Genomic DNA, 22,042 nt, shown 5'->3' with positions numbered 1-22,042 from the left:
TTGAAACGTTCCAATGTGATGTCTTCAGAAAAATGTATCCTATCCTGTACATTAATTGTTTCAGACTTTTTCGCTTCATAAAATTACATAAGACAAAATGAGTAAACTTTTAACAGCAAGGAAAGACGGGAGCCCGCACTGAATGAAATACACATTATGAATGTCTACGCAACAAAATCATTTCCAGCGTATTTTATTCCTGTTTGCACATTACATTACATTACATTACAGGCATTTAGCAGACGCTGTTATCCAGAGCGACGCACAAAGAGACAGACATGTTTCAGCCTAAACCGTCCTCGGTATCTTGAAAAAACTTTTTGTGAAAACTTCTTTGAGCTTCTATGGGTTGTAATTCTTTTTTAAACTTTTAACAGCAAAATTATTTTTAAATTGTCTATGGTTACGATTTTCAATTTTCAACCGAGCACCTAGTTTTTTCATTTATTTCACGCAGAGTGAAAATGTGGACAATTGCTCCTCCTAGTGGGCATAGGTTAAATGATACCCACACACAACGTAAAATGTGTAGACTAGCACTCATTTTTCAAAAAACAATACGCATTGCAAATTACTTTGCGTAAATGCGGAAATACATTGCACGTGAACGCATTTTTGTGACGCCGTGGCTCTAACAAAAGTATAATCCGAATCAAATGTTTTAAAAGAATGCTGTCCTTCCATGAATCTATCTTCAGGTACACATGCACCGCCGAACCCCGCCCCTCCCCGCAATAAATTTTGTGAAGGCTAATACATTGCATCATCACATCATTTTGCGTATTATTTCATTTATTTGGACACGAATTATTTGGCAACAGCCAGTAAGTTTGATTAGCACAGGTGTGGCAGAGGCTCTAGGGAAGCTGGTACACACATTCAGTGCCTGGGTATGGAGGTAGGTTGAGCTGGTACTTCTTCTCCAGAGCGGGAGGCACGAAACGACCCCCCAGGTAGTGGTAGCGCCCACGGAAGTGCAAGGCCGCCTTCTTGGGGGCGGTGAGGGAGATCAGCAGGTCGGGCTGGATCCCGTCAGAGCTACCGTTCTCCACGTCCCAGCCTGCAGTTACACAGGCACGCAAGCACACACACACAGACCCACACATATATATGTACACACACACATGCACACGCACACACAAATACACAAAACTTCAATCTGGCCAACTCCATATTCTATAGGGAAAAAAAGACTCAACTCTGTTTTACCTGCGTTCATCATTACATTAAACAGTTCCTTAACACAGCCCCTTCAAAGCAACTCACAGTATAATGTATTCACGTTATCCAAGCTGGATATTACACTGAAGCAGCTGAGGTAAAGCATTTTACGACAGAGCCCACTGACATCGGCCCACCAGGGACTCAAACCCGCAACCTCTGAGTTACAAGTGCACTTCCTAAGCCACGACACTACACTGCAATTCCACCTACTGCTTCCTGCTTTTCCTGCAGGTTGCATATTCCTGGGTTGCCTTATAGCCAACAGCCCAGGAATATGCAACCTGTCGCTCCGTGATTTGGACCAACCCAGGCGTTTAATTTTGCTGTGGAGAGGGACTGTCAGGTCAGCTTCACCCATCACGGCGTTCAGAAAACGCCGCTCTCCTCTCACTAGCTCTCGCTTTTTCAAGCCAGCCGGCTAGCTAGCAGGTGAACCCGCCCACATCAGGCACCCTTAACGGTTGCCTGGACAGATACCTTCTTTAAATTAAATAGCAAATGTCGACATTAAATAACGTTTTTATATTGCAAAGGCAAAGAAATGGAACAATTGCGACTGAGATTAACGTTAGCTAGCTTGCTGATGGTACCTGCTGACATGGACTGAGTCGACATGCATGCGTAACGTTAGCTACTGAAGTCGTGTGGCACCGAAACGACGCACCAAAATCCGAGATGTGATTCGATCCGGCAGGTACCGGTGTCATAGTGGTACCGAGTTTTGGTACCCAACCCTAGACCCATTACAGAAGGCTCTCCACGGCCCAGCTGAGTCACCCCTGTCCTAGCCTGCTCCACCTAAGCACCTGTGCTGGTGCCAGACCTGGGTGAAATTATTATTAGAGAAGACACCGGTAAAATTCCTGACAATGCAGACTCCTGACAATCGCCAAAGAAACAGAAATCTGTATTCTTAGAACGTCACAAAAGTTATCCTCTCGTATTGCTGTTTTTGTAAAGCGACGCGTTTCCTCAGAAGTTCTGTGGGACCCGCGGGAGTCCGGTGTGTCGGGCACCCGCGCGGGTACCCGTGCCCACCTGAGGGGATGTCCACGCTGGCGATGGGCACGGTGGCCTTTATCAGGGTGGCCAGGATGGCGCCGAAGGGCTCCCGCACTGCGCCCTTGAAGCTGAAGCCGAAAATGGCGTCGACCACCAGGTTGTAGGCCTCGTCGACTACCTCCGCCTGCCGAGAGCAGCAGGCAAACTTACGAGTGCAAACACACACACACACAGACCATACACACACACACACACACACAGACACACACACACACACACACAGACCATACACACACACACACACACACACACACACACACACACACACACACACACACACAGACCATACACACACACACACACACACACAGACACACACACACACACACACGCACGCACACACACACACAGACCATACGCACGCACGCACGCACACACACACACACACACACACAGACCATACGCACACACACACACACACACACACACACAGACCATACGCACACACGAACACACACACACAAACACATGCACACAGACCATACACACACACTCACAAACACACACAGACCATACGCACACACACACAAACACACACACACAGACCATACGCACACACACACACACACACACACCATACACACACACAGACCATACGCACACACTCAAACACATGCACACACCATACACACACACTCGCGCACACACAGACCATACACACACACTCACAAACACACACACACAGACCATACGCACACACTCACGAACACACACAGACCATACGCACACACACACAAACACATGCACACACACTCGCGCGCACACACACATACCATACGCACACACATAAACACATGCACACACCACACACACACACTCGCGCACACACACACGCCATACGCACACACACACAAACACATGCACACACCATACACACACACTTGCGCGCACACACACAGACCATACGCACACACACAAACACATGTACACACCATACGCACACACACAGACCATACGCACGCACACAAACACATGTACACACCATACGCACACACACAGACCATACGCACGCACACAAACACATGTACACACCATACGCACACACTCGTGCACACACACACAGACCATACGCACACACACAGGGAGCTGTGGGGCGGTACCTCAGACGGCATCTCGGCCAGGAAGGGGATGTCCATCTTCTCACACTGGGTCATCAGGTTCTGGAACAGGGGCTTGTTGGACCGCTTGGGGTACACAATGCTGGGCTCGTAACCCTGCCAGGAACAAACAAAATGGCCACTCTCGATGATGTCATAATAGCCAAGTTCTGTCACCTCCTCTTGAGCTTTCCTCATTTCCCACATAGAGTATCACCAAGACAGCGAGTGGAGTGGAAGGCTACGCAATCCCATCTGTGTGCTGATCTGTCAGTCTGTTATTCTGTCTGCTAACAAGACAGCTGTAAGGATAATGGGGGATACGAGTAAAACCTGGTGGAACTAGCCACACCTGTCAGGCTCACAACCTTACGAGCCTGGCCAAGCTGACACTGGTGTGAGCTCCAAATCAGGACTGGGTGGGTGAGTCCACCCAATCAGGACTGTGCTTCACTAGTAAACCACTAGTGGTTACTTAACGCTCCTGACAAATCATCATCTTGTGCAGATTACTTTCCAATTGGGAATCGGTGATTCCATTCGATTCAACGATTGACCAATAAAGTAGCACAGCGTCGCACTAGCTAAAACTTGGTAGAACTGGTCAGATTGCGGGAGAACTAAACTTGCCTTTACCAAAGCTCTAGAGCAGGGGTACCACACTTAATTCCCAGGGGGGCCACAGTGTCTGGGGGTTTTTGCGTTTCCCTATCAGTCAGCTGCCAATTGAGCCCTTGAGAACAATGTGTGTGGATTCCTGAGCCAATCAATGACTTAAATGACCCGCTGGCGCTGAGCAGAAACTGTGGCACTCCAGGGCTGGAGTTTGACTCACGTGCTCTAGGGCAGAGACGCTCAAACCTGGACCTCAAATTCGGTCCTGTTTCTTTTTTCACCCTGGTAATTAACTGAATTAACTTAATTAGTGCCACTGATTGGCCAGAATGTCTTCATACCTGACTCCCAGGTAAAGGGAGGGTGGAAAACCAGCAATTCTTGCCCCTTGAGGACCATGATTTGAGTAGCAGGGCTCTAGGGGTGGAGACTAGCGGTCACCAGGAAGAAAAGCCCCAAGGTGATTGGATGCCGCGTGGATAGTGGGAGGACTCACAAACAGCTTGAGGTGTCGTGCGCAGACCAATCCGTCCCCTCCGTTGTTGCCTGGGCCGCAGACCACCAACACGGAGGGCGTGGCTTTGACCAGGGAGTCCAGGGGATAGGCCTGGGTCAGCAAGGGGGAGGAGTTACAGAGTGACTGTGTACACACTGATCTTACAGGACAACAGTCACAGAAGAACAGCATGTACACAGGACACACAGGACAAAGGGGTACTGGAACAGTGTGTACACTGACAGTACAGGACAAGATTTACAGACACACAAAGTGTGTACACAGTAACAAAAAAGCAGTGTGTAGGCACACTTCACACCAGACGAGCCAGAGTGGGGGGGTAAGGAGCATGTAAGCTAGGTCACATGATCATTGGGACACAGCATATTAAACACGAAGGCACTCTGCTGTAACAGCGAGTTGGCAGAGGAATGAGGCGGGGACAGAGGAAAGAGGCGGGGCATCACCTTGGCAACAGCGGTGGCACAGCTCAGTCCTGCCAGTTCCATCAGCTGATCCACACTGAAGCGGTACTCTGTGAACAACTCCTCATCTATGCGCTGGGCCTCCTCCTGCCTACACACACACACACACACACACACACATACACGCACGCACACACACAAGGGGTGATCTCAGATCTCTCAAACACAAACTATATTCCATAACCCCTAGCTGCCCACATTATTTATCGCAGATATTTGTGGCACTCCTGAGCGACCTCCAAAGCATGCATTTTTACATACTTAAAAATGTGAGCTGTGTCACTAAATTTTTATAGCGCTATATTTTCCTAGTGGGTGTAACAGCAGTGGGCCACCTGGGATTCGTAATTTTTTAAATTTTTTAAATTTTTTATTTTTAAACCACTGCACTACACTGAAACCATGCAGTGACAAATGGGGATGGGGCATATCCGGAATTAGATTCGGCTCTAGGCTGGCAAGGTGAGGGTTGTTATGGGAGAGGAAGGATTCATGAACCAAGAATACAGCAAGCATTACCTATCAAGTCTTGTCTACCTATCAATCAATCTGAAAATTTTACTCACCTTATCAAAAATAAATCTAAATTTTGACACCACAAGATATCTCCTCATGAAAAAACTCACCCGAGGTATTTGATTGGCTGAGCCATGGTGGACAGCCTGTGTCCAGGGCAATCCTTGTAGAAAAGGTTAGGCCCACCGGCCACTGGGCACGCCCCTCTCTGAGAAAGAACACCGCTGCCTCGTGACGTCACCAGGAATCCGATCCCCAGAAGAGCACGCAACCCCAACATCCAGAGAACGTGTCCTGAAACACATTCACCGATTTGGTCTGTGAGACATTGGGACAGTAACCGACAGAAAAGGGCACTTACCTCAACATAGGGTAGACCAGGGTGTCCAATCTTATCCGAAAAGGGCCGGTGTGGGTGCAGGTTTTTGTTTTAAGCCAGCACTAAGACACCTGATTCTACTTATCGCCGTCTTGACTGAAGACCATCATCAGTTCATTAGTTGAAACAGGTGTCGTAGTCCTTGGCTGAAACAAAAACTTGCACCCACACCGGCCCTTTCTGGATAAGACTGGAAAACTCTGGGTTAGACCAAGTGAATCTGGCAACCTCTTTTGTTACTACATGGAAACCTCACGACAAATCTTTAGTTTCGTGCAATCATGCATCACGTTATTTGCACTAACATCAAGATAGACTGCTTAACTGCTGTCAGGAATAAAGCTATATTCGTTCGATAATATTCAGCTTGCTAAGGTAAATTGTTTGTCGCATTAAACTATATATATAAAGTACTGCTAACCAACCCACCTTAAATATCAAGTAATTACGTAATGTTACGTAATTATCAGTACAGGCTACCGCCATGCTTGCGCTATAGACTATTTTCTAAACTGTGCAGAAACACCAACTTTACTTGCTAGCTAGATCGTGTAGAGTAAGTTAACTTGCCTGATGTCACAGCGTTAGTTGTATTAACGTTAGTGACAAAATATCTCCTTAAATCCCATGCAACACGACTTATGACTAATAGTAAATAAAGTTTTAAACAACTGTAGATATTTCTGTAAAACTTCCTGGTTTAGCTGTGCAACTGCAGCCAAGAAACTGCTTCCGATAACGCTGGTTTTACTAAGTAGTTGTATTCGACCACTTCCAGGGTTAGGTGCTACGCTTAGCTAGCCAATTTCAGGACAGTCTTTCGCTGGGTTCTGCAGGCTGCGAAGCGTACCGAAATAATCGACGTTTAAAAAAATCCGACAAGATTAACTCTGTCGAAAAATTGTGACTTGACCCCTGAAGAAAGGCAAATATATTTCAAAGGTCACAAAACGCCAGGCTGCACTGTATAAATATTTAAGTAACAGCCACACACAAATTGTGACGTGGCTATAAACGATTGGTAACAAACGGGAAGTATTACAGCTCAGCCAATCAGCGAAGATGTTGTCAAAAATGAACACACAGCAGGTTGCAGTCGTGGTACAAAATTCATATGAATTATTAAGGAAATTATATCACTTTTATAAATACATTTATCGTATTGTTTACGAAGACTATGTTATTGTTTTATCGGGATATCACTGACGAATTTGTTTGTCTTCATAAATTACACTATTCCATAGAAATATTTTGAATTTGGCTACTACTCAACATTGTAGAAAATAATTAGGGAATATTCTGCGAAAAATAATGTTAGCGAAGTGTAAGACATTTGTTGACATACATCACTAATTTCTATTTTAAAACGTTCAGTTTGAACATGTGAAATAAAACGGATAAAAATGCATATATAAAAATAGATAAAAATATGAATATCATTGGTAATCCAGCAAAACGTGAAAACTGGGGTCTGAGTTTGTGTGTTGGTGATAATGTCATAATACTCTTCGACGGATAACACTGATTCTGTTAAGTAAACCATATGAGTCCAACAAGAATTATATGCAGGCTACTCTGACTAAAATGCGCTACTGATTTAGCCCGTTTTTATTGAGCATCTAATACATTCTCATTTTTGGTGTCCGGTTGTTTTCACTGTCAATGTCTACATATGTAAACAAATTATTATTGATCAAAATGCGAGCATAATTATTTTAAATATTTTGAAAAGGCAGCATTTGGGGTTTTCCTCCACAAAAGTTATGTCCGACTTCCCTCTAGTGGAAATGTTTTGAATTACACCTACAATACCAAAAACTGATCATCTATTTCAGTATGCTGCACTCATTGAAGATTTTAAATATTGAACTAATCAGCCCCATGGCTGCATACAAAATATAAAAGTAATGCAAATTTGAATCAATGGAAACAGGAAACTGACAATAACACCACATTAATGTGCAAAGATAACACGATTTTAGGGCACTACATAGTGTTCAGTCCTAAAGAAAGCCGTGGGAGTTTATTGACCTGAAACACGAAATGACTATACGGAGGCACTAACATCAAGTATCCCGTTACTTTAGGTACAAGTCAAAGTGAAGTACATGTCTCCTCATGGTGACTTCTGAGAAATTAATGGTCCACAACGGCATTGCACACAATAACTTATTCCTTCACGATGGCATCCGAATAAACCCTTGAATAGCCTACACCGTGGCGGAGAAGAACCAGTCACGCTGCCTCTCGACCGTTTCTACAACCCAGAGATGGTCACACGAATGGGAGGCTTCCCAAACCCCATTATTATCAAGGCTGATAGTGCTATCAATCCGTTAATCACATTAGCCAATCAAAATACGTTAATGCGCCAACGCCAGTGACAGCAATGCTGCTTGAAATCGTTGGAATAGTATGCAAGAGCTCCAGTAACTTCATTACCTATATGAACATATATAAAGACCCACAGCATCAGCATTACCTGACCATTCGGCCAAATGTTTCTCATCTTATACCTAAGTGCGCAGATCAATTCCATTTTAATTCAGTCAATGAATAGAAATTACATTCAAAAACTGCAGTGGGTAGTGGGTTGCACGGTCACCTCACAGCAAGAAGGTCCTGGGTTCGAATCCGTTTCTGTGTGGAGTTTGTATGTTATCCCCGTGTCCAAGTGGGTTTCTTCCGTGGGTACTCCGGTTTCCTCCCACAATCAAAATACATGCAGGTAGGCTAATTGGAGACTCAAGATAGCCCATAGGTATGAGTGTGTGAGTGAATGGTGTGTGTGCCCTGTGACAGGTTGGCGGCCTGTCCAAGGAGTATTCCTGCCTCTTGCCCAATGCATGCTGGGATAGGCACCAGCACCCCCGCGACTCTGACCCGAATAAGCGGGTATAGAAGATGGATGGATGTTTATACAATCAAGAACTGAACTTCAATTCACTGAATTGCTTACTAAATTGCAAAGAAAAATCCACAACCCTGGTGTACACTCAGCATCTGTTTTAATGTGTGAACAGGCCTTACAAGTTCCATACAAACTAAATAAATAACGACAAAACACACACTTATTTTTTTTAGGTCAACTTGTCTATTTAATATATAAAATACGGTAAAACATACGCAAAAGGGGAGGTCTCCAGGGACAAATGGATACTTTGGTACAATAACAAACACTTTTTTTTGTAAAAGCAGTATAGAATTTTAATAACATATCAGTGCATACTTTGTTTATGAAAATATACACAAATTGTATATCATTCTCCAAAAACAACAGAAAAAACATCTTAAATTTTCTTTACAACAAAAACTCAAAGCAGACTAGCCGAACACAATATATTAGCTATCATTTTTCTTCTTTTAAACTTTTTCTTCAGCTACATTTTTCTTGAGGTTTGTATTCTTATTTGTTATGCACTTTAAAAAAAATGTATGTACTATGAGTATTATTTATTTGCGTGTTTAAATCCCATGCATGCATTACTGAAGTCTTATTTGTGTCTTCCGGTCAGAAATAAATTAAGTGTCTCTTCCCCCACTTCGTAAATGTAGTTTAAGTGTCTGACTAAAAATTGCAGCATTGAACTGGTATTGGTTTTAAACGCCTCCCCTTCTCTTTCCTCCATTGCTTTATATTTACTAATATTGCGATAATCGCTTTTTAAAAAATAAACCGTGCAATTTTAGCAACACCCCTTAAAAGAAAAAAAATCCAAAAAGAAAAAATATATTTATATATAATATTTATACAGTAAAACCAAAAAGTCAAATAAAATACGATGGCTACCATACACAAAACGGCAGAAAAATAATTGCTTCTCTTTAATAATAATAATAATAATCGTGATGATAATAATAAACAGACGATAGAACTGTCACCAGCACAAATTAACACTATAAAATGAGTGAGATCCTAAAAACATCATTGTACACTGAAAAACACGGGCGCAGGGTTTTTCTTTTTTGCAAGATTGTTTCTCGGTTAGGTTACAACGTCTCTAGACGCGGCTTAAAATCACCAGCCGCGTGAAAGAATTGCAAGAGGACTCCATTGATGCCGGTTGGTAAAAATGACGTAGGTTGACAGCACGGTTTCACCGATAGCGTGTTGCTCAGAGTTACGTTACCACCACTGAAAACAGCCACTGAGCTCACCACGACAGAATGAACACAAGTAGAGGAGGACGACGAAAGCCGATCCACTTCACAGGGCTGAAAATTCGCTGGGCCGTTGATCTACTCGAAAGCATCGTAGGGCTCACAGCCGTCTAAAATCGCGAGTCTCCGACCAAGGCTGAGTGCTGAATGTCCGTTTACAGAAAGTGGGGTTGCTATTGGTGAACGAACTCTGCACTGGGCACTTGGTTCGGTGCCGGTGTAAAGCCGGGAAGAGAGGGTGGAGGACGTCACAGTCTAGGACTGGCTGTCAACAGTGAAACCCTCGTCCCTCCAAAGCGACATTAAAAAGCGCAAAAGAGAAAACCATTACAATTCTGAGGAAAGGCCTCCCATTATATCCGTCCAACAAACTGACAATAAGAAAGAGAAATTTCAGAGTTGGAATAACAAAGATTCCGAAAAAAAAAAAAACGGCCCAAAAGGAATAAAGGACAAAACAACACAATGGTCAAGTTTACAGTTGAAAACCAAACCAAATCAGGATTAATAGTGAATGGTCTTTAAAATTTTTTGGGGATGGTGGTGGTTGAGTGATACACACCCCAAAAAAGAGATGGGGAAAGAACATGGGATGTGGGCATGGAGAAAAGCAAGATGACATAAGTATTGCCTGTGGCAACAACCTACAGCTTGGCTATGATATATATCTTTTCTTTTTTTTTTTCATTGGCATCCAATATTTTCTGATTGGACAGCAGGCAGGCTCGGTCTCACCTTTCCTCACTAAATATACGGCAAGTCTTACACAAGAAGTGAATAAGAGCTTCTGTAATGTCAAATATCAATTAATTTATTACTAGTCACTACTGAGGTATCTTTTTAATATGAAGATGATAATGCATAAACAATACGGACCTGGCCGCTGTTTAAATGTACTTTATATAACACTTAAGTCAAAAAACCTTACCACGTGAGACCTGTGTCTGAATAGAACAAAGACAGAATCACAGCAAGCTACCGTTAGAACATTGAGGCCATGCTTACTACTTGTCCAAATTCCTTGATTTTGCTCATTTGAGCTATGTGCCTGTGTGTGTTTGGGGGGGGGGGGGGGGGGGGGGGGTTCTGACCTATCTCTACTTGTCTTCTCAGATGCCAGAAAGCTACAGGACTGCTCGTCAGCTGGATTTTAGCCTATCTAGATCCTGCTGCCTTTCCGAGAGTAACACCAGACCACTCTGGAACACCACATAACCCTGGAACACCAGATGACACTGGAACACCAGACGTGAGTTCAAGATAAGGAACGTTCGTGGCAAACTAAGTTTGCAGCCAACAGTTACCGCTGAACGATTTTAAATAAACATTCCATTCAGTTGGCCACCAACGCATTTTTAATAAAAGTGGATGCGACTAAACGGAAAAAAGCAACTTGGCCAACGTTTACATAAGGGAAAGCTAGCTATGTTAGGTCTAACAATGCTAGCCAGCTGATTTTCTGCTTACATGGGATTTTTTTTAAAGGTCAGAACAAATATTACATTGATCAAAGTCAATTATAACAGCCAAATGATTGTCAACTTATGTGCTCTCTCAGTGTCCCTCCTGTCAGCAGCCATTTTTGTTCGCAACGCACTACCTTTTCAGACTGTTAGGTAACGATAGCTACCTTTTGTGGCGAACAGAAAAAAATCTGAATATGTTTGAAAATGTTTGCGAACGTTAGCGAATGGTCGCGTCTTAAACGCACGTCTGATCACACTGGAACACCAGATGACACTGGATGACTCGTGCGCTGGTGCCCAGGCACATCACATACACTGCATCTCGCTGCTCAGACCTGTGGCTGTAATCATAAAGTACAGCCCGTATTCATAAAATACAGTCCATATTCATATAGCACAGCCTGAATTCATAAAGCAGTCTGTATTCATAAAACACAGCCTGTATTTATAAAGCATCTGACATAAGGAGCGCTGATCCAGGGTAAGTTTTGCCATGTCCCTATCCTTACATTATCCACTATAGGCTGAAATGGTAGCGGCGTCATTCGTTTCCCCCGGCAGGGCCCGTCCCCCATGTTAGGTCTGTACAATGCGAGGGTCATGTGACTTCATACACGAGAGCACATTGGCTGAGGCCCGCTGCAGGTGTAGCGGATGCTGAAGGTAGATGCAAAAAGGACTAGACCATGTGTGCGCGCGCGCGTGTGTGTGTGTAAAGCCTCGCCTTGTGAAGTAATGGCCTAACTTTCCTCCTAGAAATGTATGTGTAGCATGTACCGTGCAGCGTGAGGGTTGTTGGGGCGGCGGCGGGGGGGGGGGGGAGTGGGGTGCAACAAGGATATCTCTTAGAGGCATGCACTGATGTGAACTGTCAACAATGAAAGAAAAAGAGCAAAAATAATAATAAAAATTTTTTTTCGAGAGGGTTGCAGGCCGGAAAATTTAAAGTGCGCTCCATCAAGGAAAAATTATTAAAGATTTAAAGATCACTTAAAACAGTCAAATGTTTCCCCTGCCATCGCCGCTGCTCTCTCCAGCATTCTAGCTCGCAACATATTACATTTACATATAGCCTACATAAATATATAGACAGATCCACTGAGTATCAACACGCCAATGTTATTTTTTTAGGGATATCCAGCAAAATATATGAGAATATATTTATATACACAATCCCAACTGTCTAAAGTCTCTGCTATGTTGAACAGATTTTCTTCTTTAAAAACGAATAGTTTTACTGCCGTATGAAGCCAAATAAATACACATACAGTTCCTCTGATTTCGGTTAAGCTATTGTAGAACCCCCTTCGGTTATACGAGAGCTAAGGTACGCTGTACAAGAACATCAAAAAACATTGTGTATATACAGGTTATTTTCCTTTACAAAACACCACACCGAATCAGCTAAAGTTCAAACTCGTCCGTTATTTTCGCTGGGGAAAAAAACTAACCAGAGAAAACAGCTCGATTACCTTGACCGATTTCCCCCGATTTCAGAATTCAGGAGCTCAAAACGAATTGAAACGGCCCAATCGTAACGGGCTCGGTGAATTAAAAAGCACGCGTTCGTTACTTCCGATCACCTCCTTGAGAAATGAGTTGCCATGATCGCAGGGATTGGGATTTTCGATACACAATACGGGTGCCCAAGAAGGCCAAAATTCCCTGAAAACGTAGAAAGAAATCACCTCATTATTACACAGAGGGGAAAAATGAACCGTAAAATACACGTATTTCTTCACGAGTAGTAAAACTCTCAGTCCTGTAAGGGACGAGCCCCCGTTTCCTCCTCCCCCCCCCCACTGACCATGCGGGGAATGGGACATTTGGGACATTTGGCATTTGGGAGTGTCATACCCATCTCGATAACAGCTTTTCAGCAGCATACAGTCTACTCCCAATGCATTCTGGGAAAAGAAGGGTCAGTCCGTCAGGCTCAAAGGCTCCATGCCGAAGAGACCGGAGTCTGGCTTCGCTGCCCTTTCTGGATTCCACCTTTCTCATCTTCAGCAGAAAAAGGTTGAAAGGTCATACATACGCACATGTATACACATATATGCATATATAATGTATCCGTAACAGAATGAATGCACTTTTGTTGAAATGAACCTTCCTGCATATGTTAGAAAAACACGCCAACTGATGCTTTCAGTTGTGAAATATTTGTGCATATACTGTATGAAAACATGAACGATAGCCTACAGCATACGGGCAAAAGACATTTGTGAAAGTGCCAATAATTGCAATCTTTTTTCCAACATATGCAGTGCACACGGAAACGCATTGGTAAAAATGTAGGGTTACGTCAGCTGTTTGGTTTGGGATGGCTTTGCTCCGGTGGACCGGTGAAAACCAGGGGGACCCCTTCTGCCCGAAGCTAGCGAAGTTCCGAGATGGGGCGCTCTTCACCTTTTCAAAACTGTCTCTGTGTGACCTGTGACCCCGCAACCTCTGACCCCAGGGCTCCAAGTCCGTGCAAATCCAGCGGGCGAAGAGGACGGAGCCAACCGGTTAGCGCGCGACTGCGGCCCCCAAAATCCCCAAAAAGTGAGAGGCTCCCCCAGTCCAAACGGGACAGCTGGCACTGAGCTGGTGCGGAGAGCGATGGGGGGGGGGGGGGGGGGCACCCGAAGGGGAGGGTCCGAACAAAATTCTGCAGTCTTCAACTGTCACAATACGGACCTGACTGAAAAATCCAGCAACAGCAAAACAAACAAAAAAAGAGCTATCAAGCCATATATGAGGGCGCAGAGAATGCTGCTCCTATTTAGCCACCACGTACCCCATCCACACACACACACACACACACAGGCATGCGCACCCACACACAAAGCTCTAAGTCAAAAAAAAACAAAACAAAAACTCAGGCAGTTTCAGGACTTACTGAGCCCCGCCCCCATCCATTTGTCCCCTCCCTCCCCCCTCGATAGCCCCGCCCTTTTAAAGGTAGATCCCTGGTTTGGTGGCTCAGCTTTCGAGTGCTTGTGACGAGTAAGGTGGGGAGTGGGGGTGGAGGGGGGCGGCAGGGGGGCGTGGCGGTTAGGGATGGGCAGTTTGGGGCGGTGGGGGGGGTGGGGGAGGGGAGGGCGTTTCGCGTTTCTCCTCTATGTGACCCAGTTCTCCAGTCTCATGCGCTTGACGTTGGCGCCCTCCTGCTCCATCTCGGCGGCGGGTCTGAGGAGCCCGGGGGCGTGGCCGTAGTCGGGCGGGCGGGGCTGGGTGCCGTCGTCGCGGTCGCTGCCCTCGTACGAGCTGCCGTTGCTGCTCAGGCTGTCGATGGGCGAGCGGCCGGTGGGGGCGGGCCCGAGGGCGGGGTCCAGCCGCAGGGCCCCGGGGTACTGCTGGGGCGCCGCGGTCAGCACGCCGGCGGAGGAGGACGACGGGCAGGGCGTGCTGCGGTCGCGGTTGGGCGAGACGGGCTCAGACTTGATGCTCACGTTGGGGCTGGTGCTGACCGTCAGCGTGGCACCATGAGGTATGTGAGCGACGGGCCTGCAGAGAGAGAGAGAGAGAGAGAGGGAGGGGGAGAGACAGACAGAGAGAAAGAGAGAGGGAGGGGGGGGGGGAGAGAGAAAGAGGAAGAGAGAGAGTGACAGAAAAAGGGGGGGGGGAGAAAGATAGAGAAAGAGAGAAAGAGGGAGAGAGGGGGTGAGAAAGAGAGAGAGACAGAGAGGTGGAGAGAGAGACAGATTAGTCAAAGAGAGAAAAAGATGAATTAAAAAGTGTGAGACAGCAAAGGAGCGTGATTTGCTGCTGCTTTCAGCCAATGAGACGTCCTCAGAAGGCAAATGAGCACACAAGCAAATATCTCCAGACGCACAGGCCACGACACACACGTGTTCACACACACACACACGCTCACACTCACATACACTCACACATACACACATGCTCACGCACACATACACTCACACATACACACATGCTCACGCACACATACACTCACACATACACACATGCTCACGCACACATACACTCACACATACACACATGCTCACGCACACATACACTCACACATACACACGTGTTCACACACACACACACACGCTCACACTCACATACACATACACTCACACACAAGCTGACACTCACACACACACACACTCACACGCACACACACTCACACACAAGCTGACACTCACACGCACACACACTCACACACACGCACACACACACACACACACACACACACTCACACACACTGCTCAGCTTGATTCCACAGCGACACATTAGTCTCCTTCAGGCCACGCCCCTTATTGCCCCAGTACAGCTCAACCCCTTTCCACGAGGACTCATCGCAAAGCGTGAAATGGCCGCTCAGTCATGGAGGTGAATTTTTCATTCTTTTTTTTTTTTTTTGCAATGGGGGCTGATGGGGAGCTTTGTTGCCATGGGGACAGACGGGCAAAAGCATTATGGGATGTGAACACAGGAGAGTAGAAACGCGGTCATACGGTACCGGCTCAGCCAGTCCTCCCTGCCCAAGAAAAAGTTTGACTGCGAGGTCATGCTGCTGGGGGAGGGGAGAAAAACGAGCCGTTTCAACACCAGAGAGAGAGAGAGAGAGGGGGGGGGGGGGAGAGAGAGGGGGAGGGAGAGAGAGACAGAGACAGAGAGAGAGAGAGGGAGAGAGACAGAAACAGGGACAGGGAGAGAGAGAGAGAGAGAGAGAGAGAGAGAGAGAGAAACAGAGACAGGGACAGGGAGAGCGAGGAGAAGAGACAGGGATTGAGAAAGAGCAAAAGAGAGAGTCATTTTTTGAAATCACCTACAGGGGGGGCCCCACTTTAGGAACCTGTGCCCTTTAACACACCCCCACCCCTCCTACCACCACACTGAGATGTAACACAGTTACTATGGAAACCCAGGCTCCACCCCCTCACACAAGGGACAGCGACACTGCGGTCGCTACGGAAACCAGACCACACAAAGCAGCTGCTTGTTTTCTAGTTGGACAGACAGGCGGACGCGGACAGACGCACCACCACAGAGCATCCGAAGCGAAAAGACAATCACCCCTTTCCCACCCCTGCCGCGTTTGACCCGCGAACGTCGCCGCACCATACCCAGCATGCAATGGGGAGTGCATGGAGGCCGGTGTGTGACTGGCCAACAGAGAACTTTCAAAGAGTTCCCAGCACTGTCTTGATCTGAGAGAGGTCTCTGTGTAGCAGCAGGACCCCCCAGCCCTGAAACACACAGCACACTCCTGACCCCCCAGCCCTGAAACACACAGCACACACCCCACCCCCCAGCCCTGAAACACGCTGCACACTCCTGACCCCCCAGCCCTGAAACACACAGCACACTCCTGACCCCCCAGCCCTGAAACACACAGCACACTCCTGACCCCCCAGCCCTGAAACACACAGCACACTCCTGACCCCCCAGCCCTGAAACACACAGCACACTCCTGACCCCCCAGCCCTGAAACACACAGCACACACCTGCGACATGCTTACATCACACAACATGACATAACATAACTGGCCATTCAGCCCAACAATGCTCGCCACTAAATTGTACGTAGCGCTCAGATTACCTACTGACTAGACAGTATTTAACACCGTATCAAGCCTAGTCTTGAAAATCCCCAGAGTGAGAACAACATGGCACACTCTACATATGTGTGTTTGTATTGCTATACTTCTGAAGACATCCCACCTGTCTTGTGAGGACATTTTTTGCTTTTGAGGACACTTTGTGTGTGAGTGTGTGATGACAGAGTGGGTCCTAAACTCTTCCACGCCTACACCTGGAACACCACGACCTAAACTGCACCACACAGGATTTTGACACACCTGCTCGTGGGATCACGTGACTGCGCCTAAGACACACAGCGCAACACACCTTAGATGCAAAAAAAAAACAAACAAAAAAACAAAGAACAAATGGGCTATCTTTAGTTCTGTTGTCAAACCACACCGCAGACATAACCCCATAAATACACTGTGGGAGGGGTCTGACCCCCTAATTCATTGCTCTGCAGGCTTTGATTGGTCAATTGATTGATTGTTTAACTGATTGATAGTTTTTTTTCTGGAAATTGATTGGTTGATTGATTACTCGATCACTTGGTTGGTTAGTTTTCCTGGATAAATCTCTCTGGAAATTGATTGGCTGATTGATTACCCGATCGCTTGGTCGGTTAGTTTCGCTGGATCATTTTTGCTGGACATTGATTGGTTGATTGATGGATGAACCGATCGCTTGGTTGGTTAGTTTTGGCGAGAAGGCCCCCTTCGGGGGGGGGGGGGGGGGGGGGGGGGTAAAAGAGACAGACAAGAAGCATGACACCACGCCACACCACGCGACAGGGATTCACCTCAGGTTGGCTGCGATACTGGAGATGCAGTTAGACACCTCCTGTTTGTCTGCCCCCCACATGCTGTGGAACAAGAGAGAACACACGCCATTACACTGAGGGGGTGTGCGGGGGGGGGGGGGGGGGGGGGGAGGTGTGGCACGGCGCGGAGGACACGCCCATCGGCCCCGCCTATCACCAGTGGGTACGGGGCCAGACTCCTGTGTATGTGAGCTTCCAGAGGCTTGCGTTACAGGACAGCAGTGCAGATAAAAGGGGACACGCTGACTCCGGAATGCTGCATTCACGCAGATGTGGGCCCAAGACAAAGGGGGAAATGTCTCCACCTGGTGGCTGTGAGAAGGAACGCAGGCTACAGGCTTACAAACTGGAGAAGGCAAAGCTCCTCCCTCCGGCTCGCAACATTCAAGCAAAATCTGAGAATAATCGCGGAGCAGGGGCATTTTATTACGAATGACTATTTATTAATTATGCTAATTATTTATTTATCGCTTTGAGAAGAAAAACACACCAAATGGTCCAGGTGAGAGGTTGTGGAAAATGTGCCATGGGTTAATGAGTTCACTGATGTTGGGCGATCCTACCCATGAATAAAAAAGGAAAGGAACACGAAAGGGAAATCTTTCCATGTGTTTCACATGGAAGTGCAGTGGATGGGAGTGATTAAATGCGCAGTACTGGAGGACTGCCACAAGGGGGGGGTGGGGGTGTTGTGATACGAGACGGGGCACATGACTTACACCAAGTTGCTGAGCGATGCCAGGCTGAGCTGCTGCTGTTGCTGCTGCTGCTGTTGCTGTTGTGACTGTTGCTGGGAAACAGACTGCTGATGCTGCTGTTGCTGCTGCTGCTGCTGCTGCTGCTGCGGTTGCCATGAGGACACGTTGCCTAGCGACAGGGCGCCCGGCGACGCGAAAGCCTGGAGGGCCGTTATGTCCGCGCTCGTCAACTGATAGTCTGGAGGGCAAAAAAAACAAAAACAAATTAAAACAGGGTGAGAGGTGAAATCAGCACGAGACACATTTAGCCTCTGAACTGACGGAGGTAAGACAAAAGCAGCGCGGCGTTTTGGGACGTCAGAGCTGCGCGCGCCTGCGCAAACGTCCGCAGACGGACCCCCCCTGAAGAGGACAAAGATGGCCGCCGAGCCCTCACCTGTGTTGTAGGCGGTCGGCATGGCGGAGAAGGGCAGCCCCTGCGTCAGGAGGCTCGGCGTCGTCACGGAGACCACCGGCGTGGTGAGCGACTGTGCCACCTGAGGGACGGCCAACCGCTGAGCACTCTGGGAAAAAAAGAAGAGAGATAAAGAGAAAAATAGGGAGACAGACAGACAGAGAGAGAGATGGAGAGAGATGAGGGAGAGAGAGGAGAGAAATGAGAGAGATGAGAGAGAAATAGTGAGAGAGATAGACAGAGAGAGGGAGAGAGGAGAGAGATGGAAAGATGATAAATAGATGGAGGGAGAAAAAGAGAATAGGAGATAAGGTAGAGAAGGAAATGGGGGAAAGAGACAGGAGAAAAGATGGAGAGATAAGGACAGGTATAGGGAGAGAAAAATGAAAGAGAGAGGGAGGGAGACAAATTGAAAGAGAGAAAGAAAGAGAGAGGCAGAGGTGTTAACAGCGCTGTGTGAGAGAGGAAGTGCGCTGACATCACTGGCCACACAGTAGCTGCTGAGTCACATGCTCACATGATCAAAACCACAGGCCACATCGTGCACAGCTCTGTGAAAATCCATCTGTGAGAGACCAGGCCATGCTCATACGCAGCAGATCTTTCACACTGTTAAAATGCACTGCATTTATATGGATGCAAAAATAAATAAATAAAATGCATAAAATCAACGGGAACTTGTAATAGTTGTCACTGAAACGAATGAGTCTTAATCCTGTCTTTGCTTTGTCGTGCCTCGTGTAGACAGATGAGATCCAGGAGAATTACACCACCATCAGGGCTGCAGCATGCGTGCCTGTGTGTGCATGCGTGTGTGTGTGTGTGTGTGTGTGTATGTGTGTGTGTGTGTGTGTGTGTGTGTTTGTGTGTGTGATTGTGCGTGCGTGTGTGTGAGTGTGTGTGTGTGTGTGTGTGTGAAAGTGTGTGTGTATGTGTGTGTGATGGTGTGTGTGTGTGTGTGTTTGCATGTATGTGCGTGTGTGTGTATGTGTGTGTGTGTATGCGTGTGTGATTGTGCGTGAAGTGTGTGTGTGTGAGTGTGTGTGTGTGTGTGTGAAAGCGTGAGTGTGAGTGTGTGTGAAAGTGTGTGTGTATGTGTGTATGTGTGTAAATGTGAGTGTGAGAGTGTGTGTGAAAGTGTGAGTGTGTGTGAGTGTGAAAGTGTGAGAGTGTGAGGGCGTGCTTGCGTGAGTGTGTGTGAAAGTGTGAGTGTGTGTGAGTGTGAAAGTGTGAGTGTGTGAGTGTGCGTGAAAGTGTGAGTGTGAGAGTGTGTGAGTGTGAGTGTGAGAGTGTGTGAGTGTGAGAGTGTGTGTGTGAAAGTGTGAGAGTGCACGTGAAAGTGTGAGAGTGTGGGTGAGTGTGAGTGTGAGAGTGCGTGAGTGTGAGTGTGAGAGTGCGTGAGTGTGAGTGTGAGAGTGTGTGAGTGTGAGTGTGAGAGTGTGTGAATATGTGAGTGTGTGAGTGTGAGTGCGAGTGTGAGAGTGTGGGTGAGTGTGAGAGTGTGAGTGTGAGAGTGTGTGAGTGTGAGTGTGAGAGTGTGAGTGCGTGCTTGCATGAGTGTGTGAGTGTGTGTGAAAGTGTGAGTGTGAGAGTGTGTGAGTGTGAGTGTGAGTGTGAGAGTGAGAGTGTGTGAGTGTGAGAGTGAGTGAGTGTGAGTGTGAGAGTGTGTGAGTGTGAGTGTGTGAGAGTGTGTGAGTGTGAGTGTGAGAGTGTGTGAGAGTGTGTGTGAGTGTGTGTGAGTGTGTGTGAGAGTGTGTGTGAGTGTGTGTGAGAGTGTGTGAGTGTGTGAGTATGAGAGTGTGAGTGTGAGAGTGTGAGAGTGTGAGTGAGTGTGAGAGTGTGAGAGTGTGTAAGGGAGACACTGATGAGGACCAGGCAGAGCCTCTCTCTGATCACACAGCTCTCATTGCGTAACCCGGGCTCCAGCGCTCTGTAAAACGCTGAGTCAGAACTCCCCTCATCTCTGTGAGTCCAGCGCATGGAAGAGCACCGGGCGATAGAGAGCGTGAGAAGAAAGCGTCTAAAAGCGTTTAAAAACACCCCTGCAGCTGCCCGCGAGCTTTCAGCAGGCCCGGGGTCAAACGCGCATTCAAAATCTTTTCTAGATGCAGTTTAACTCGCTCGTGTGCTGACATCACCAGGGAAAAACCTGTCACTGACTGTCGCACAATCACAGGAAAGCACAACTCTTTTCTCAATTAAGTAAGTGTATAACGGCAGAGAAATGAAAGAGGAGCACAGATTTGATGATATTTTAAGTTAAACTGTAGTTTTATTTTTCAAAATTCTAAGTCAGTGTTCTAGAACTCAGTTGTATTCAGTTACCAGTTAGTGATTGTGACATCCGCATTAGAATGTTCAGTTAAGAACATTCCAATCACATATTTGTGACCTCACACCTGAAAGGGTTAACCCGAAATCCTAACCCAGAGAACCGGTCTCCAATAATGAAACCACATTACTGTTGTGTTTACACAGCACTCACTCACTGGCTTGCAGTAAGACTACACTTATGCTAATTAGTGACTACCAAGTAGCAACCACTTTATCCCTAATGACTTAATGTACAGTGGGCATAAACCCAAGTTTAGGTTGTGGTTTGGCTACACAAAGAATCCACATAATTATCTTGCCCAGTACACAGGCGTGTGACGTTAAATAAACAGCTAATGCAAACTTACAGCCATCGAGGAAGAAAACTGTCAACAATGTGTTAAATGTAAATAACCCCTAAAACACACGGCAATGTGAAGGTAATGAATCCCCCCCCCATCATGGTGTGCGTAATGGTACGACCCATATGGTGTGTTCAAGCAGGGCTCATGCGGTCCACCGACGCTACGAAAGCTGCGCCTGCAGTTGCCATGGCATCGCGCTCGCGCACGTTTACCGCGAGCTTCGCGGCGCACGGCCGAGGGAGGGGGGGGGCGACGTGCCCAAATGGGGCGGGCACGGGAACAGCGCCGAAACGCCACCCAACACGCTGGCACACGTATGGGCGCATGCACACACGTACGCACAGAGACACACCTACACACGCATA

The 22,042-nt window shown here is 46.9% G+C and overlaps 2 protein-coding genes across 16 annotated transcripts in view; both read right to left on the bottom strand.

Moving 5' to 3' along the window:
• Positions 1–177: 177 nt before the first annotated feature.
• Positions 178–6,875, bottom strand: naxe (NAD(P)HX epimerase). Of its 4 annotated transcripts, none has more exons than XM_035430579.1 (7): positions 6,725–6,875; positions 5,606–5,789; positions 4,962–5,070; positions 4,495–4,605; positions 3,387–3,500; positions 2,263–2,410; positions 178–1,060 (listed from the first exon to the last, which is right to left on the bottom strand). In XM_035430579.1, the coding sequence occupies exons 2-7, from the start codon at positions 5,773–5,775 to the stop codon at positions 858–860; spliced, it is 855 nt and encodes a 284-aa protein (XP_035286470.1). In that variant the 5' UTR covers positions 5,776–5,789; positions 6,725–6,875; the 3' UTR covers positions 178–857. The 4 variants fall into 4 exon arrangements, with proteins under 4 accessions (XP_035286470.1, XP_035286469.1, XP_035286472.1 ...); XM_035430578.1 differs by lacking the exon at positions 6,725–6,875 and adding an exon at positions 6,445–6,718; XM_035430581.1 differs by lacking the exon at positions 6,725–6,875 and adding an exon at positions 6,304–6,442.
• Positions 6,876–14,576: 7,701 nt separating this feature from the next.
• The window catches only part of LOC118233172 (myocyte-specific enhancer factor 2D homolog), a 65,401-nt gene continuing 57,935 nt past the window's right edge, over positions 14,577–22,042 (bottom strand). For 4 of the 12 annotated variants that reach the window (XM_035428561.1, XM_035428566.1, XM_035428563.1 and 1 more), the window contains 5 exons: positions 18,982–19,108; positions 18,567–18,783; positions 17,827–17,889; positions 15,961–16,014; positions 14,577–14,993 (listed from right to left, as the gene is read on the bottom strand). In XM_035428561.1, the coding sequence (XP_035284452.1) occupies positions 14,606–14,993; positions 15,961–16,014; positions 17,827–17,889; positions 18,567–18,783; positions 18,982–19,108 (849 nt within the window). In that variant the 3' untranslated portion in view covers positions 14,577–14,605. The remainder of the gene's footprint in view (positions 14,994–15,960; positions 16,015–17,826; positions 17,890–18,566; positions 18,784–18,981; positions 19,109–22,042) is intronic. The other 8 variants (XM_035428569.1, XM_035428571.1, XM_035428570.1 and 5 more) reach the window with 4 other exon arrangements.

Source organism: Anguilla anguilla, chromosome 8 (assembly GCF_013347855.1).
Source record: "Anguilla anguilla isolate fAngAng1 chromosome 8, fAngAng1.pri, whole genome shotgun sequence".
NCBI lineage: Eukaryota > Metazoa > Chordata > Actinopteri > Anguilliformes > Anguillidae > Anguilla > Anguilla anguilla.
Note: the sequence above shows the minus strand (reverse complement) of the source record. Positions and strands in the feature narration are given on the sequence as shown.

What these genes read in the sequence shown, in the direction of transcription:
- naxe (XM_035430579.1), bottom strand. Translation starts at nt 5,775, where the DNA reads ATGTTGGGGTTGCGTGCTCTTCTGGGGATCGGATTCCTGGTGACGTCA. An exon ending in TGGCCGAGATGCCGTCTGAG is followed by an intron (nt 2,411 to 3,386) that starts GTACCGCCCCAC and finishes TGCTCTCGGCAG; the next exon opens with GCGGAGGTAGTCGACGAGGC. An exon ending in CAGCGTGGACATCCCCTCAG is followed by an intron (nt 1,061 to 2,262) that starts GTGGGCACGGGT and finishes GTGTAACTGCAG; the next exon opens with GCTGGGACGTGGAGAACGGT.